This window comes from Seriola dumerili, unplaced genomic scaffold, assembly GCF_002260705.1.
Source record: "Seriola dumerili isolate Sdu_G_001 unplaced genomic scaffold, Sdu_1.0 BDQW01000191.1, whole genome shotgun sequence".
Classification (NCBI taxonomy): Eukaryota; Metazoa; Chordata; class Actinopteri; order Carangiformes; family Carangidae; genus Seriola; species Seriola dumerili.
The window spans coordinates 6,249,169-6,268,735 of NW_019174446.1; the positions used below are offsets into that span (position 1 = coordinate 6,249,169).

Here is a 19,567-nt window from a genome sequence, read left to right on the forward strand (position 1 = left end):
ACCATTACAATGGGTGTCTGCAAAGAGACAGATGTGCATGTCTTAGTAAGAGGCTGAATGAGGACAGGGAGAGTCGAGAGTGACACTAGGCATAGCATCTGTCCTCCATGCACCACCACGTCCTCTGAAAAAAACAAAAACAACAATCCTGGACACAGTTATGGTCACCACTGGCAGGCTTTTAGTTCTTCACTCCAGGTTCTAATTTCATATGCAAATCTGACTAATCTCACTAAAGCTGCAGCAAACACAGCTGTCACTGTTCAGTTGTCTAGTATCGTCCACCAAGATAAACTAACTGAAATTTAGGACACATTCTCCTACAAGGAAGATAGTGAACAGAACTGGCTTCCTGCCAAGCTGCATATGGATGTAGATACCCATTTTCAGTTTCATCGGTTTTCCACACCTTGCTACTAATCTGTTGTTTGATGTGTTACACTGAAGTCCTGCCTGTGTTGTTGTGGGCATCTGTTAACTTTGCTGTCTGATGCCCTAGTTCTGCCTTCCTATAGCAGAGAACTTTAGTTTTACCAAGAGGCGTAACCCTAACCCATTATGTTGTGTTGTACATCAGGCTGACTGGTTACTGAACAAAAGACCCTTTTAGTTGAAACAGCTCAGTACTACAAGCCTCTGAAGAAACAGCGGTTCTGAGACTGGTCAGACTCATTCGACTTGGTCTTAATTGTAATTCTACCATAGTTCATGATATTTGCTATAGACGTGCTAAAAGATGTCAGATTCAGCAAAAAGCTTTTGAAATTTTCCCACGACTGATGTGTTGTCTTGCTGTGTAACGTGTGTCCCCTCCTTGATTTAAGGTGTAGGTGAAATGAGACGTGGAGGCGTCCAGGTGAAATGACAGTCCATTTTATTGTTTCAGAACACAGCAGGCTACAGCAACCAGCTCCTCCCACTACCCCACCCCTTAGTAACAGCAGACCAGTAAAAGCCCTCCTCCACCCCTATCCTTCCACAGCCACACCCATCCAGCTTAGGTCAGCTACACCCCCTTTGGAACAGCAAAGACACATCAGTGTCCACCTTTAAAGCAAGAAAATAGCTTGATATTTGGACCATGATTTCCAATTCATGTTTTTATACAAAAGCTACACAATGTTACACTTGATCATCAGAATACAATTCAACTGATTAACTTTAGTGTTTGGACACCATTTAAAATGTGATCAGATTCTTTACTTGGATGGAGCATTACCACTAAAAAACTCAACACTATCAGAGACTTAAAATACACGGGACTGCAAAAACAAGAGATGAGTATCATAATTCAGAATAATGAAAAAAAATCAAACTAGAATCAGTTTGTACCATTACAGACTTAATGAAAATAGAATAAAAAAGTAAAACAACCAAAAGAAGTAAAAATGAAAAACAAAATACATAAAAGGGTTTTTGAAAATCAATCGTTAAGATCAAAATCCGTGTGTCATGTCAGGATTTGATGTCAGCCCCCTGTCAGGCTGAGAGACCAGAACAGAACCGCACTTAAATCTTGTTTGTCCCAATGGAGTTCCCATAGACAGGAAACTCTGCTTGCTGTTGTTGAGTCATCTTCAGGCACTTTCTGAAACCCCGCCTCCTCCATATGGGCGAATCACAATGCAGGTTCATCCAGATCACATGATACAGCTGCAAAGGGAGGAGAGAAATGATTGGAATAAAGAAAGGAAGGAATGAGGGAGAAAAACAGGAGGTAAGTGGAAGGAGACTGAGCACAGGCGTTGGTAAAGACCACACACACAGATCAAACACCAAGTAACATCACACACACCACATCACACAATTTGCAATTAGGAGCAGTGTGACCATGCAGCAGCCTCAGTGAGTAAATCCACTCTCCCCTCCCCTCAGCCATTTTATCCAGACAGAAAACACCCCTGCTGTGCTTCTACTTTTTCATCTTGCCCAGGAAATGGCTACCATTTATTTCAGCTATCACAAGGCTATAGACTGAGTGTGAAGATACCCTTACCTAGTAGAAAGTGTAGTGTAATGTTGGTCTTGGTATTTACAGGTCGGTGTCAAACCAGGCCAGTTGGTTGGAGTCGCCAGGTGGCAGGCCCTCTATCAGTTCCTGGGCGTGTCCCAGGTCAGGCAGCCCCTCTACAGGGGGGTAGTCCTGGCCCGGGTGGTGGCCTCCACCCAGATCATGGTCCATCATGGGCTCCATGCCCATCGTGTCCCCTCCGTAACCCCCCGAATGGAAGGAACGGTAGCTTGGGTCTGGGGGTGAGGGAGGAGTGGATGGAGGAGAGGCAGGGGAAGCAGAGCAGTTGTTAGAAGCATGTTAACAAACCAAGCTGTCACACAGTAGTATGATCATTCAAACGTAACACTACACAGCAACACAGCACACCGTTCAGCCTCAAAACTATTGGTCAACTCAGCTCAAACTACAGCTGTAAAAGACTTTGAACTGAATTTAGCTAAACCCGTGGCCTAGTTCACTGTGTTGAGTTTGTTTCTACCAACAGAAATCCATCTCCATTTGGCTGGCTAGGAGCCAATTAAAGCAGTTATTGCTGGAAGAATGGAGAGCAGTGCAAATTAAAATCAACAGCCAACGCACGCCCCTTAGCTTATTGATCAGTACACAGTCCAAGGTCCTGGTACACTGGTAACATTTAGATGGCCAACTGTGACAACAACTAAAAGCAGCAGTATTGTATTTCTTGGAGCCACCTGTGTTATTCTGAATGACAGCAGGGATAAAATCAATCTCCATCTGTAACTTGAAAGCATTATTGCCCTTCACCACTGTCTCAAATTGCCTGTGTATCATGACCTTTCACAGCCAATCCTGTCATCGGCAGTAATAGCTAGGGACAGATGGAGCACAGTCATTGGACTGTGACAAAATTTAGTTGTGTATGTTATTAAGGGAGCAGAGGACTTTCATGGGTTTAGAGAAGCTAACAGAACAGAATTACCCAGAACAAAAAGACGACGACTGTATGCCCAATCAGTATAGAAGAAATCAGCTATCGTCTCTCTCATGACAACCTTGTCCCCTCCTGTGTTACTCCTGGGAGCCCCCCAGCCAGCCGGAGGTGAGGAAATGACTTACCTTCCTGTCTGTAGCCCAGAGGCTCTCCTTGAGCTCCAATGTCCAAACCCAGGTCTCCGGTCTGCAGAGCAAAACAAGACACACAAACAAGGATGAGTAGGGAACAGTTTTAATAAGTTCACAGGCATTTCGGCACTCAAGTTTACATCAAAATGTAAATGCGCATCTGAGCTTTTTGTACTGATTGGCAATTCAAGAACAACGCTGATTTTGAGTGCATCATACCTCGTTCCAGGCCATTGGTTCTGTTCTGAAGAGCGAGCTGGTGAGTTCTACAGAGAGGCGTTTCTTGTAATCTTGGGGTTTGTCCTCTGACATTCGGAACAAAACTGCTGCAGCATAGGTGGCTGAGGAAAGATGGGGGGGGGGGGTTTTAGATTAGTCTCCTTTCTGTGGTGCGTCAAATTAATAAAGCAATAATACAGCTATCAGAGCAGACAAGTAAGATGCCTGGTATTACCATGATTACAGTCGCAACATTAATGACCATGTCACACTAAAGAGTCCCACTTGGAAAACATCACAAAAACAATTATTTCTAAGTGACAGTGCCAGGCTTTTCTGAACATCTGCGAAGCTCAAGAGCAGCTATTATGTGAATGATGGCAGTATGTAAATGAGCGTTTTGTACATACCAACTCCTTCGTTGCGGCTGTGCAATAGCTCTGTGAGTGGGGCAGTAGCTCCCTCAGCCTCAATGGCCTCAGCAGCCTCTTTGTCCTGAGCCAGCTCACACAGGACGCCTGCTGCAACACGCTGGATGTTCTCAATGGGAGAATACAACAGCTGCACACACAAACACAAACAGGATGCTTAGAAAAACTCAGCCTGCACATTATTCTGCTGCAGCAGACCATAAAGTTGCATGTGAGGACACACACAACATTTAATTGTTGTACCTTAATGTGACACATATTGAGATGTACATTCCTTATTTAATCCAGATATACCCCAGATGATGTAATCACATTACTAACAGATCATTATTCTTGAAATTTAATCAAAATTAAATTTGCAGAGATTAACAAAATTCTCAATATTATTCACTTTTTGAGATGTGCTGTTGTGGTTACAGCCACACACACCACAAGCACAAGAACAGAGCAAAACAGAGAATTTTACCTGTACAAAGAGTGGAATGGTGTTGAGTCCTCTGATAACTATTCTGTTGTGGACATCTCTGGCCAGGATGTGGAGTGCTCCTGTGCAGCCCTCCACAATTTCCTCCATACGAACTCCCTCCTACAAGCACAAACACTCAATTAGTAATGTTAAAAGTGTTGGAAGCCATTTAGAACTGTCTTAAGATGAGCAGACAGTGGTGGGTACTATTGCCAATCTCAGGTGATAATGTTACTGAAGTGGCTGGTCAGAAGCAAATCTGACACCAGTTAAAAAAAAAAAGAAAAGAAAAGAGCAGTGGCTTGGCACCACTGAACTGCATGTTCAATACATCATGGCATGGTGGTGTTTGTTGTGGAGGTGTGTTTACACAGAAGGATTACAGACGTATGTACGTGTATGTGTGGTCTCACCACAAACTGCTGCTGTGTGCCTCCCATGCTGGTGCGTCTCTGTGTGTCTTGGTGTGCTCTGACCAGCAGCTGAACCAGTCTGGGGATGGCTCCCTGCTCCCTCAGTGGAGCATGGTTTGCAGGGCACAGTGCCAGGTTACGGATCAGACCAACTGTAGCCTGATGGAGGAACACAGATGTTATTTATGTGTGTTTTAAATGTCAACTTCGGGGAGCTATTGTTACATTTGATCAGGGATCACAGTCTAAAGCTGTGTTATAAAGTACAAGATTTTAAAATGCAATGCACACAACAACCAAGATTTGTGGAGGTGTTGCAGGTTTCAGCAACTCACAGCAGTATGGCAGTGCATTCTTAGTGCAAAACAAAACATTCAATCCTCAGAGACCCAAAGGAGATAAGCTGCCAACATGGGTTAGTAGCCAGCTACACTTTATCACAGAGACAATACTTTGCTTTTAAAGCCAGGTTTGGCCCATTATTTTGGCTTCAAGGTGTGGTCAAGTGTAAACTGGTTCAGTGGAAATACCACTAAAACAACAGCCAAATGACTTGCTGACAGTATGAAAAGCAGCTCTTTCATACAGACTGCTGCTGGTATGTCTGTGTGAGTGTGTGTGTACCTTAATGAGTGGCCAGTGCGACGGCGGATGCAGTAATTTGACGACCACAGGCAGACCATAGTGCAGTCTGACAGCATTCTGTGCCATCTCGGCGTCCTGGTGTCGAGATGTGAGGTGACGCAGGGCACAAATAGCTGGCTCTGTGATGTCTTCTCTGTCTCCTGCCCGAAGCACTGTGCGGACTAATGCCTCAATACCTCCAACCTACAGAGGGACAAATAGTGTGACAGATTAAAGGCTACATCAGACAGTCGATTTTAAATGTCAGGATAATATTAGAAATTTGACTAATTTAATTTCAAGTGTGAAAAACTTGAAAATTAAGAACATAAAACAAGATTATACTGACACATTACAGACTCAAAATGTTAATATTCACATCTTAGATTCTACTATTCATTAACTGTGTGTGTGTACTCACCTGACAGACCATCATCTTGTTCTTGTAGTTGTTACAGGTCAGGTTAGACAGAATGCCAGCAGCACAGGTCACCACATTAATGTCGTCACTGCCAAGCAACTGGACCAGAGTTCCTAACAGACCCTCCATTCCCTCCTGGAGAGCGAGACAGTTGTCAAGTTAGTATGGAAGGTATAATGAGTACATTTTCTGTCTCTGCATCTGCTCCTGAGGCTACCAAGTAAATATAACTACTTCTAACCGTCTTTCACTGACAAAAACAATTTCAGTGCTGGTTCTCATCACCTGTTTGGTGGCAGCGTCTGATAAGTTCCTGAGAGTCCAGAGACAGTTCTGGACGAGTCTCTGGCTGGGGTCTGTCAGGTGGAGTCCCAGAGCCTGCATGCCTCCTGGACAGAAGGACAAACATGGAAAGAGTTTGTTTACAACACATCACACGGAAAAATGACAAATCAATACATTTACTGTTATTTGATCATTTGCTGTCATCACAAAAACTAAGAACCTCAACTCATGAATACACACTATACATATAATGATATTCAGGCTCAGATTACGAACACTTGGATGTTTATGAGACATACCAGCTTCTACGATGGCAGGCTTGTTACTGGAGCAGACTGACAGCACTTTGAGAACTCGGCTTGTGGTCCACAATAGTTTCTCATAGGTGTAAGTCCTCATGATGTTGACCAATGCCTGGGGGCCACCACTGGCCAGGATTATCAACTATACAAACAAAACAGACAAAAACATCAGGGGTTTTAATGCTCTCAAGATGGAGTACTGCCGCCTTAAACAGAGACTCTGTCTCATTTCTCACCTTGCTTTCCTGGTTGCCATAGGCCAGTATCTGGAGACAGTCAGTGGTGATGGCCAGGAACTTGACATTGGTCTTGTTGAGTAGAGCCACCATTTTCTGTAGACCGCCAGCTAAACGGACAGCCATCTTGGCTCCTTCCTGGTGCAGGAGGAGGTTGTGGAGGGTGGTGATGGCATAGAACAGGACAGAGTCCACTGGTGAACTGCAGAACAGAGAGTATTATTAGATTACTGTCCCACTGGGTAATAACTAAATTCCTTAATTCAGTTTCTCTCCACGTCCTCTCCATTTGCCATGTTAACAGACAGTTCAATTTTTTCATGTTTCTCTATTGATATGCCACTGTGTCGGAAAGTAGCCAATTACCAATAAGATTAAGAAAATCCTTACGTTGTTGAAAAGCACATTGCTTCCTGTACTGGTGAGCTACAGTACATCAAATAAATGAAAACCCAAGAAAAAACCCTCCAAACCAACTCCCTTTCCATCTTCCTTTCACATACCCAAGCATTTTAACTAAAGCTGGTATTCCTCCAGACTTGAAGATGGCCAATAGACCCTCTCTGTGATGGGAAAGGTTATGCAGTGTTCCTGCGGTGCAGCGAGCCGTCTCCACATCATTTGTGTTCTGCATGGTCCTGACAATAGCAGACACCATCTGAGGGGAGCGCATGATGGCGTGGCGAGAGGCTTCTTTCTTTGAAAGCTGGTGGACCATCACTGCTGCTTTGTTTACTACGACCTGGAGCAGACAAACAGAAATGTTGTGGAAAGATGGTAGGAAAGAAAAAACTATTCCGAGCCAATTCTGTGCCACTATTTCCATGGTCAACTACCTGGTCCTCGTCATTGAGTAGTTTGGTGAGTTCTGGTATGGCTCTGGTTGCCAATTCAGCATCATCTTGATAATTGATCAGGTTGACCACAGCATGTTTGAGCATTTGCGAGGGCTCTGCCAGCCTCTGGACGTTGGTGGGGTTTGCTGTATCATACTGTGTAGAGGGGATCTGCATGCCTTCCTCAAGAGTCTCTGGGAACATCGCTGCACGCACTCGCTGGGCACGTGTCATGGCATACTGACCATCGATGTCTAGAGGAGACAGGAGAACGGTTGTTTTGTAATATTGAGTTTAAAGCTGCTATTTAGGCTGTACATGTACAACATTTTATGTACATTAAACAAAAGGTATTACCTTGTACTTGTTCCTGGGAGAAGTTCTGGTTGAAGCCCTGCTCCCACTCATACATGACCTGGTTGTTGTCGACATCCTCTTCCTCGGGGTTGCCCTTCCCACTGAGTGAGGGAGCGGTTGTGGTGGCTCCTGAATGGATGCCTGAATCCAGGTAGGACTGTTGCTGCCAGTGACTGACTGCTGCCTTACGGTCTGGCTCCATGGCCATGTCCAGTTCCATCAGATCAGCTGTAAGACAAAAAAAAAATGCATCAACAAAATGAAACATTTGTCAAAGTCAGCCTAACCAACTTTGCAGTAGCAGTGTAAAAAAAACAAAAACAAATGCAATTTGTTGATCTTGAAAAACATGTCACCATTGCAGCAGATGACAGTAAGATCTCAATGAAGAGAAACAGGTTTTGCCAGCTTTGTAATGTCTCAGGAACAGTGTGGTGAGTTCTGTTTACTTGAGCTGGCAGGGGAAACGAGGAACGAGGAACTATCACAGCAGATATAAAAAGATACAAAAACACCTACACAATTATTGCCAAGAGGTTTAATCAGTTATGAATCAAGTTTCTGATTCCAGATTTCATCATGAAATTTAACTGCACTTGTCCTATCTTACAGCAATATTTCAGAGTAACACTGAATGCAGTTTGAGGGGCAGAGGGTACCAACTGTCTCAACAGTGGTTTATAGTCACTGCACTGAACGGATTTCTAACCTGCTTCCCATGCTTTTATTTTTCACACATTTTCATACTTTGATGAATGTAATTTACCAGTCTCTTCGAGCACTTGATTTTACACATGCTCTAATTCTCAGACTCAAATCAATAACATTCACTTTGTTCTAATGAGAAAAAATCTACACCAGGAGAGGAAGCAGTTGTGAACTGCTGCAAATTTTTTGTGTGTGTTTTACAGAGAGAAGCAGACAAACGATGACACAGAAACTGCAGAGAGCAAGGTGGTGAAAGAGTTTGTGTCTGAAAACTTAACTCACCCTGGGAAGCCATGTTCCTTTCTCAAACCGCGACCGACACAGCTTCCTGATCTGAAACAGAAAAAAAACCCAAATCAGTCCACATGACTCAGTAGCATCTCACCTTTCCTATACCCTGCTCACTGCCAGTCCTCTTTACTTTCAGTCAAACACCAGCCATTAGAAATTAGCAGCAGTTTGTTAAGAAGAAACACAGAAGCCCAGACAAGTGACTTTCCAGGGCCTTCTTTCCTTTCCTGCCTCCTCCCTTTTCTTGGATTTCCTCCCCTGTTCAAGCCAGCCATGCAGACAGCAGCAGCTCACACACAAAGCCACCATTAAGTGTAGCAGCTAGCAACTATTTAGGTGAGGAAGGACAGGGGAAGTGGAGCACTGGGTGGAGAGAAAATAGGCAGGGGGATGGAGGGGGGGGCATACACATTCCTGTGCTGGCTTTGAAGCTGAAACCACACTCTGCAGGAAAGTAAACACTGGCAATGGCAGGAGAGAGGTGAGCAGGCAAGAGGGGATTAATTCAGAAAAAAACAAGGAAAATTGAAAAAAGGTATTTTTCCATTTCATACTCAAATCTAAATGTTATGACAGAAACACACAAAAACAAGAGAAGAAGATCTCAGCTAAAATGAGACAGAAACAGAGGCTGTCGACCCAAAGTTCCTTTCTAAAGCATCTGTGGTTATTCCAAATGAATACTACAGGAAAATGTCAACCAAATCCCTCTCAGTCAACACATGCGAGTCTGGACATGTAAGAATAAAGAGGGCACACTGTTGGAAAATACGGGTATGGCAACAAATGAATCATTAAGTGATCTATCCTACCAGAGAAAGCTGACGCGTGGCAAGATGCAGTTTTCCTGCTGTGAAAATCATAGAGCTGAATATCACATTATGCTTTTCTACATAATTTACAGTTCACAAAAATGGACAAAGCTCTATGTTATTATTTCAAAGTGTAATCAAATGTATACCCTGTGTACCATATTTGTCTAATAGTGTGAAAGCAGGTAACAAAAAATGTCAACTTTGATCCAACAAAAACAGCTTTTTGGAGGATTATTTTTCAGTTCTCCCCACTGAAAGTTAGTATATTCACATTCAGAGCAGAAGCTTTCTGCTGCATGGCTTGATGCAACAGGTGTGCAGCTGTGTTATTGTTGTAAGGTCAGATGTAGCTAGTGACATAGACAACTTTGATGTTAGTGTCTGAAAGAAAATGTAAAATGGCTGAGAAATATTTTGATATTTCGATTTTCTGTGTGATCATTCAGAGAGGCTTTCAGAATTTTGGAGTGTGTAGTAGAACATAACACAATGCAAGCAATCACCTGTAGCAGTGAAATATCCAGTTACCTTTAACTAGTCATACAGAGGAAATACAGGGTCATCCAAAACATCAATAACAATTTGGGAAAATTGGCTATAAGTTGATAAATCTGTTGTGCTCACAACTAAATATAACCACTTTTGAGAAAGTAATGCCCAACAATGTTGAAGTCAACAATATCTGAGTGATATGTGAGCTACCAGTTGTTTCACACACTAATGAGACAATCTACATCCAAACCCTGAATTTCAGACGCCCCAGTCCAATGATATCACACTCAGTCTGAATATTAAGTGATGTGATCAACTTGATTGTTTCAGTTGAGACACGTCTCAGGTCTCTTCCCATATCAAAACAACACTGAGTGCTGTTTTTTCTATATTAAACCTTTGTGGCAAAAAGGTTAAGTGGCACACAGTGTGGCTTGCGCTGTGACTTTAGCAGACAACAGCAAATAGACGAATAGCTAAATGGGATAAAGCTTGTACACCCAGTTGTATCAAATAGGAAAATAAAATCTCTGTTGTACATTAGATTGTACATTTGACAGCTATTTCAGGGAATATAGTTTTTGAATGTTGGTAACCATTTGAGAAAAGTGACTGGGTGTGTAAGTGCCTGCCAAGGATTTAACACACTCTTCTTATGGAGCTTATGCTCACAAATACCTTACAAACAGCCCACAAATTTAGCATTGCAGGTTTAATTGTTTATTCTTGGTGACTTGGTGACCTGCCTTCAAAACACTTGACACTCTAAGATTGTCCAAAACAAGACTAACTGATAGAAATGAAAACGATAAAGCCCAAAGAGAAGACTTAAAAGGCCCACCAAAGGAAGCGGACATACAGAAAAACACAGAAGTCTGGCACATAGTGGTAAAAAATTAGTCTGAAATGAGCACCAAATGTGTAGGAGTTTGTGACATTAAATAGCTGCCAATATGCAAATACGCCCAAGGACAGCTAAACTACTGCTCTGAATTACTTCCCTCCTCTCACACCCACACCACCCAGCTCAGCTGTGTCATTAAAACACAATCTTGAGTCAGGCTCCAAAACTGCTGCTTCTAACCACAAGTGCACCAACTGAAATTCACTGTTCACACGCCATCCTCCAGAGCTTTGCAGGCCTGCCCTCACATAACCTAGCCCTGTCCTAATGGGAGCCATATGTCCCGTACAAGGCAGCATAAAAAAAAAAAAAAAAATCAAACATACAATCAAAGCACACAGTGGAACCATTTATCATTCATACTGGTGGAAAATGTGGTCCTTTACATCTGGCTTTGGAAACTGAGCCGATGATAGTTTTTTTTGATGGCTAAACAAGAAAAGCCTGGTCTCCAATTGAGAGGCACAAATGGCAGCCTTACTCTAAAGTCAGACTCTGAGCGTTAACACAAAAAAAGTCATTACAATAAGAGTTCCTAGATATCAGGCTGGCAGCCCAGCCACAAAAATCTCAACGAGAGGTTTCTTTGAAGCCAGATGTGAAATCCAATATGTAGAGCTGTGCCTGGTCCAGCTAAAGCCATATAACTGAAACCAGATGACTAATGAGTGACACACAGCAGTCACAGAGTCGGATGGTTGTCTTGTGCAGTATAAGTGGGATCAATTGATGTATATGCACCAAAGGGGAGCTCAGGCAAAGAAGGAAGTCACACATGCTTGGATAGATCCAGCATACTGGTATCTTATCTTCTTAGCGCACACACACACACAAATGTGAATGTAAATGGCGCAGGCACATACACCCAAAGCTATATGAAGTGAAGTGTAACCGCAGCAGCACTGTCCCAAGTCAACACTTAAAATGACAGGCTTACTGTTCCAGTGCAGAACTGGATGGCCAGGCATAGTGTACTTCAATCTGTTACACCACCCTGAATACAGTAAGGAAAAACATGCTGCTCAAATAGGGAGCCAGATTTTATTAATCTGTCAATGACAAACATGAGACCTTAACAGAACATCAAGATGAAAACAACAGAACTATTTCTGTTGGGAGGTTGGTTTAACCACTACCTCAGAACAGACAAGGGCACCAATACACGACACTCAGACAGAGCTGGACGTGGCACAGTTATGATCTTGACAGTACACAAAGGCATAAAATTAGAATAAATACATAAAAATCCAGAAAAAGATTACCAAGCCGGTAACTGTTCTGCAAAAGACTTGATTTCTCTCATACATGTGGTGGCAATCTCGACTTGGAACTAAATTGCCCAGAGGGCATCTCAATCAAGATCAGGCACTAAACCAGATGATTGATAACTATCATGAGGCAACCTCATTTTAATTTCCACAAAATAAAATAAAAGATGACCAGCAGGTAATTACAGGCTCACTGTGACACCAGCAAAGTCTAATATGCCTTTAGAGTTTAACCAATTATCTGAAAACATCAGCAGCTAGCTAAGCAAGCGTGAAAGAAATCTGTAAGCTATGTGGGAAATGTTGCATTCCTAAACACCTTCAAGCTGAGGGGAAAAAAATAAATGGCAGATGCAGTAACACACAAAAAAAAAAATGCCACTGCTACATTGCTACCCTGTGAGCATTGTCTCTCTCCTTTCATTTTTAATTTGTGTAAACTTTAAATAAACCAATCATAGAAGGGTTCATTCATTGCTGGAATTTGCAACAGCTAAGCATATCTAAATGACAAAATCCTATTTCCGCTTTTTGAAAAGAAAAAACAGCCATTCTGTCAGCAAATCTGAGCCAGACTGTCACAAAATGAATCCAGGTGAGCCTCAATATTTACTTTGTGTGAAGAGGACAGTATTATATTGTCATTTAAAAAAAAAAAAAAGAAAAAAAAAGAAAAAAAAAAATCACAGTATGCAACACTTTCTCTAATTGCATTTCACTCATTTAGCCTGCAGAACTCAGGAGCTTAATTTTATCTTCCCAGCATGCTACTACATTTAAATAATTCATGCAAAATTAATTTGTTAGGAGGTAATATACAGTCCTGGAGTTAAAGAATAACATTCTTTGAGAACATGACTTAATAAAAGCCAAACCCCTCAAACTCCTCCTGCACAGCCCATTTTCTCTGAAGTAACAAAAAACAGTGGGTTCAACACATCCATATAAGTTGATGACCCAAACAAGCTGTATTATCGGCACAAGCAGAGAGACAGGAGCTGCCACAGGCTTCAGTGTTAGCCACGTAATGTGCAGGGTCAGCAGCACTCACTGCTGGCTGCCAACAATACAATGAGCTCAATGCCTGCAGCCGCTGCAGTGTTTGGTCTGTGCCTCAACTGCAAAATGTTGGAAGCCCATGGAGAAACAGGAGCCCCTGGAAACATCCACACAACTTCCACATTATGACGACTTTTCCCTTCTTCTAATTAATAATTGTCAATCTTTTTTAGATTGAAAGATAAGATTGAATCGAATGAGTGGTGCAAACAACAGATAAAAAATCTCCGAAGTTGTATTTACCAAAATAAGTCAATTACTTGGAATCTTATCACCAGTAAACGTTAAACTGAACATTTATTACAACAAAGTGATTAAGCTTTTCCTCCTCCCCATAAAGACATTAGTGATTTTAAATCAGAAATGCATTTTTGGACAATCTAAATGACCATCACTGTTGTCATTTACATTTAAATATCTTCCCCTGACCTGCTAGTTGTTTACAAATCACAATCTAAATGCGGACACTAAGGTGGGGTCAGGAGAACGAGAAAAATTACAGTATTAGTTAATGGCTATGACACTGGAAATGTTCACGTTAACAGTCTTCTTGCAAGTGGATTACTTCAAAACATACCACTACCGGTTCTCGGATATAGCCCACGCTTCCGTCTCAAATATCTGAATACGCTGTTGAAGAAAATTTCGCTGACAAGATCAGAGGTTTAGTCAGTTTTTGTTCCATTGTGTAATCATTGCGGGGATTTCACCGAGGGACCGCAGGAAGACGAATAAACTAAATATGTTAAATCACTAAAAACCAAACCAAGAGTCAAAGACAATGAGGTGATTTCTGAGGCATGAAAATACCAAACTGGTGATATTAGTCCAAGAATTGTGTTAAAAACTCGACCCCTCAATCGTGTCCTTATTTAAAATAAACTAGTTTAGTTACGGAGCTTCTGAAACTAAAACAATCTGGAGCCGCCGCATGAGATGTCAACATACTCCAGCCGCCGTTTAATCTCCCCATTTCTTTCTAATCGTTATTTCCGATGCAACCAAAACATGATCAATGACGTGTAAAAATTATCTCCAAACTTAACACATCACCACTGCGTCGTCCTGCGCCATGAAACCACAGAAAACAAACAGAAGCCATCACACCATTTGTTTTCTGTATCGGCGAGGAGCTGCGAGCTATCCAACTTTTCTGCGGAGTGAGCCGCCTGTCCCTCTCTCCAGCAGACACACACACACACACACACACACACACATCTGGCTGTGCAAGGGCACCAGGCGAAAAAGTAAACACGCAATGTAAGAAAACGGATCAACACACAGTATCCAAACAATCATACAAACAATGGTGTAATGCATCCCTTCTTCTCCACAGCTGCTGGCTGCCCCTGACTTTCTTGCTCCAACACCACTGACTCAAATTTCACACTCTGGCTCCTCCTCGTCTTCCTCCCAAAGCACAGCGGCTGGGAGGAATTTGTCGGTCTTTGTTTAAAAGGACGAATGGAAAACACTCTCACGGACACTTAACCTACAAGTAACTTAAACATAAACCCTTAATATACGTTCACAGCGATTGTGCCATCAACGAGCTCCATTTAACATGAAAGTTTGGAGCAGTTTTGAGTTTTATGAAGTTCAAACTTTGGAAGAAATGTTTGCGTTAAGGTTAATCCCACTTCAGTTTTTCTTAACTTGGCAAACGATAATTAACGAGAGTTTTCAAACACAAAGCTATACACATGGCCACAATACACCGAGCTTCACACGCGTGTATCTTCTCCCCATGTTAAGTTATGTGTCTGTTAAGCTAAACCAGCTGCAAAAACAACCGAGCAAAAGGCGAAACTCAAGTCGAGCAAACACGAGTTAGAATAGTCCAGCGGCACAACTGGGCTAACAGTGGTTAGGCTAACTAACCTTGGCTATCGTTAGCTAACAGTAACTATTCAAACGAGCGATGACACAAAATCGGCGTTTACTCCCAAATCCCGATCAAGGTTTCCCAATAAACTGGCAAGCACTGACAACCATCGCATACATCTACCTATTGTTAACTACTACTGTCTGTATTAAACAACGCAATACAGTGCCACCATAAAGTCAATGAATCCCATCAGTAAAAATATGTATGTTCCCATAAGGCGGTGTCTGGCTGATCCCAAATATCTGCCGTGAAAGCAGCTGGCTCGCTAGCTGCGGCAGCAGCATCCCCGACCGGCCCCACAACAACCCGTCTCCATTCCTGCTTGCATTCAGGGAGAGCCCGAAAAGAAAAGAGGGAGAAACTGAGTGGAGCCGATAGTTTGAATGTTGAAGCCTACCCTTGTCAACACAGCAACTCCGTCCACTCGGATCCTGGAGAGTAAAAACCACTTAGAAATGGAAAAAGTCGAGGAAAATGTGAAGACGAGCGTCAGCGGGGAGCCCTCGTCCACTCCCTCCGCAGTCAGTCGATATTAACTTTGCCCGAACAGCAGAGACTGGGAAATGTAAGATGGCGGCGCATTTATATAGACCGGAGAACACCTCCAGTCATCACATATCCTGCCGTGCGCTCAAATAAAGTAGAAACAAAAATCAAATAAATATTTAATTCCTATCACCCTTTCGCGTATCAGTACATACATTACCTACCATAAAGGCTGCACGGCTCGGTTGTGAGCTTTAGTTGATTTAATATTGTAAAGCAAACCAAAAATCACAGTCTACAGCATGAGTATGAATACACAATTGAATGAAGATCCGGCGGACTAGAAAAGGGGAAACCGATTCCTTTCCCCAAATTAAACATCATGGATTGAAAAAAATCGTTCACCTGTACACAGTAACACCTTCACCTATTGCAAGTGAGACAGCGCAAGTTTCAGTGTTTATCCTCAGTGGCTTCCTGCCAAATCAGAGCAAATAAATAACCTATAATAACCAAGTTCAAATAGTTCACAATGTTAGTAATAAACACAGTAATGGAAAGTCAGTTCAATACATTAATCTGTGTTCAGTAGAACTACATTCATTTACCAGCCTACTCAATTGGCTAAAAAAGAAAGAAAGAGATAGAAAAACAACCATAAACATGGCAATGGATTGAAAAAAATCGTTCACCTGTACACAGTAACACCTTCACCTATTGCAAGTGAGACAGCGCAAGTTTCAGTGTTTATCCTCAGTGGCTTCCTGCCAAATCAGAGCAAATAAATAACCTATAATAACCAAGTTCAAATAGTTCACAATGTTAGTAATAAACACAGTAATGGAAAGTCAGTTCAATACATTAATCTGTGTTCAGTAGAACTACATTCATTTACCAGCCTACTCAATTGGCTAAAAAAGAAAGAAAGAGATAGAAAAACAACCATAAACATGGCAAACAAAAAAAATCCATCAAGGACTTTTTTCCCATTACATTGGCAGTCAATCAATAAACACTGAATGTCTGTCAATGTCAAATGTCAGTGGTCTCGAGAGCTAGCTTGTTGTGTTAACAAACTATTGTTCTGTTGGACCTTAAAAACTGTTGTGTAAATTCAGCAAGCACTTCATTGGGTGCAAGCTTACCTTAACAAAAGTGTGTGATTGGGCCTACAGGCAACAAAGCAGAAGTCACTCAGCAGGTTGGAGCATCTTGTGATGATTTTGTGAGTCACTGATTGTCAGTGATTCCTGGAGAGCTATTGATTACTGGAATACATTTGTGTTTGTGAATTAAAGCAGATCTCACACGTTAGGGAAATATTTCAAAGAAGTGATTCATTACTTCTGTTTTCATAGTTTGACTGGGAGGAAATCTGAGTTCAGGCAATTAATTGTATTACAGACTTAATTGATCAAACAATGCGTACATTGCTAAAGGGATTATTTCTTCAAAATATTGTAGACTTAGATTAATCATATTTCCTGACTCCATTAGAAAGCAGATTCAGTCATTAAAATTATTAGTGATCTATGGCCATAGCCGAGGTCCTTTAAGTGAATAGTGTGATCTCCCTTTTATTCTAAGATCACAGAGTTGTGGCTATTAATTTTCAGATGACTTTCTATTTGGCTCAGTAGTAAGTTAGTGGATAGACCACGTAGGAAATTTAAATATGTATTACAAGTCCTCTAGCCAGTGTTCGGTCCCTTAATCTCCGTGTTATAAAAGGTGGAGAGCAGGTAATGTGCTGCCTTCACACTATCCCTTCATTCTACAGGTAACAATGTCACAGGCAAACAAAGGTAAAATCCTCTCTTGTCATCTGCCTACAGGCTATTTCATTAACCTTTATTTATAGCATGTGGGTGGAATAGGTTACTGAAAGCTAAACTCTAATTCAAAACAGCCAGAGCAGCAGTCCCTGGGTAGAACATATACGGGAATTATATCAACACAGCCAGTATAAACAACATGCAAGCACATCCACCCTGTATCATTAGATTGCAACATGGAAATTTACAGTAACTGAGAGTGATTGATTTTATTTTGAATGACTTTCAAACCACAGTGAGAATTGCTGCTGTCAGTCAGTTTAATATATGGCCACGATTTGTGAAATCAAATGACTCAGTTCATGTGGTCACGTGATTTCACAGAAGCTTGCTGATATAACCAAACAGGTACAAAATCATGGCACAGTGAGTGACTTTGAGAAAACAGGATGACATAACAGTCTGGGTTGCAGATATTTCGATTATATTTCAAAACATATAACAGTGGAAAGGTAGTGACCAGAGGTTTGCGGGGTTGTTTTTCCAACATGGCAGGAGAGTTATCCTCTTAATACTAACTACTGTCCTAAAACTCCATCTTTCAATAAGTGTATATTCTTAATATCAAACACTCAAGACTGTGGTTTTGGGTGCAGGTGTAAAGAAAAAACAAACAAACAAGAAATCTCAGATATAATATACTTAAATTTTATCATCAAACCTGTATCTCGGAACAGGAGGGCGGTGCACTGCCATAATCATCACAATCACCTGTGAAGCAGTTAAATTGCTCACAAATACTCTCTTGTAAAATTGAATATACTTTATAGAAGAAGATGCATCTGTGTTTTTGTGGGTGAAATAGAGTCTAAGCAGAGCATGTCTGGGAATATAAGACTTCCAAAACCATTCTGAAAACGTAGCTGCTTCGATTGCTGGTTATTATGATTAATGTGTCAAGTACATTAGTCAAGAGCAGCACAGAAAACAGAAGAGCTCATATCAGAGTAGAAGAGCATATTGCAGTTTTCAGTGTATTTTTATTGCACGTTGTAAAGTTTCGCTTGATGGAATTGTGTTAACTCATCATGAGTCAAATTGCAGACACCTTTTACTGCAGTTTACAGTCCTTTCAATAAAATTGTGTCTGTGATTGATTAATTATTAATCAAAACTGTGTGTTATTTCTGTCACACAGTGTCTGTACTTATAGAAAAAGCACAGGGAATAAATTATGTACAATGTCCTCCTTAAACGAAGACGGTAGAGGATTGGCAGAGTTTCAACAGAGGGTGCCGCACTGCAGTTACAGAGCTGGGTTTTAGTTACGATAAAGTTGTAATCAGAACCAGATTGTCACCATATATCCTTCTGTGACCACTGGGTCTGGACTAAGAACACGGGGTTTAAGTCTGATTTACTATTCTGTGAAAGTCCTGCGGAAGTCTGATCTGTGATTCACTCTGCATCAGGCAAACTGTCTTCGCATTCAGTGAAACTTTGTCAAGGTTTTTAATTGAAAAGCAGTGTCAGTTTTTGTGTTAAATATTTGTCTGATTATACAAGAAAACATACCACATTAATGTAATTTCATTCATACTATCCTGCTCTGCTATATCCACATCTCCAGGTTTACACTATGTTTTATATATACATATATATTACATTTATTTCTGCATGTGAAATATGAAATTGCACCATGCCTGTTAAATTTAGACCTGTCAATCACTGCTCTTGTCAAACTGAACTTGGTAAAATTTCTACACTAAGCCCAAGATAAGAGTTTATAATAAGTGAGGGAAGAGAGGGGAGGTTGTTGCTGTGAATCTGTCTTTCTGTATAGCTCAGATGAACAGTAAGATGGAGTAAAAAAAACACAATTGTTTACAACAGCTGGATTCAAAACTATTAAAATCATTTTCTTCTTTCTGTTAGTGGAAGAATAGTTAGACAGGAAGTCGGAGGGGAGAGGTGCAAAACTACCACACTTATGTTATATTCAAAAGATATTTTATTTATAACAAAAATAATAAAGAAGGCTAGAATTAACTGGACAAAGGCCCATTATAACCTGTTTTTGCATTAAGTGCTAGCTCATTTTAACCATGATGAATTTTTATTCAGACTTTGTATGACTCACCTGAGGAATGATGTACACTGTAAAATATAACTATATTTTCATCTTTTCATAAGG

General features: G+C 41.3%; 1 protein-coding gene across 3 annotated transcripts; it reads right to left on the reverse strand.

The window, feature by feature from the left end:
- Positions 1-857: 857 nt before the first annotated feature.
- Positions 858-15,649, reverse strand: ctnnb1 (catenin beta 1). Of its 3 annotated transcripts, none has more exons than XM_022753280.1 (17): positions 15,510-15,649; positions 8,678-8,728; positions 7,688-7,915; positions 7,331-7,584; positions 6,998-7,236; positions 6,495-6,696; positions 6,256-6,400; positions 5,957-6,060; positions 5,672-5,806; positions 5,251-5,454; positions 4,627-4,785; positions 4,214-4,333; positions 3,727-3,877; positions 3,317-3,438; positions 3,092-3,152; positions 1,997-2,247; positions 858-1,653 (listed from the first exon to the last, which is right to left on the reverse strand). In XM_022753280.1, exons 2-16 carry the CDS (start codon positions 8,688-8,690, stop codon positions 2,033-2,035), a joined length of 2,352 nt encoding a protein of 783 aa, XP_022609001.1. In that variant the 5' UTR covers positions 8,691-8,728; positions 15,510-15,649; the 3' UTR covers positions 858-1,653; positions 1,997-2,032. The 3 variants fall into 3 exon arrangements, with proteins under 3 accessions (XP_022609001.1, XP_022609002.1, XP_022609003.1); XM_022753281.1 differs by lacking the exon at positions 15,510-15,649 and adding an exon at positions 14,526-14,581; XM_022753282.1 differs by lacking the exon at positions 1,997-2,247.
- Between the last annotated feature and the right edge of the window lie 3,918 nt (positions 15,650-19,567).

Bases quoted from the DNA above. Each gene is read 5' to 3' on its own strand.
- ctnnb1 (XM_022753280.1), bottom strand. The intron at 4,334-4,626 runs GTGAGACCACAC...TTGTGCTTGTAG, and splicing joins GCACACAGCAGCAGTTTGTG to GAGGGAGTTCGTATGGAGGA. The intron at 3,878-4,213 runs GTAAAATTCTCT...TTGTGTGTGCAG, and splicing joins CCATTCCACTCTTTGTACAG to CTGTTGTATTCTCCCATTGA.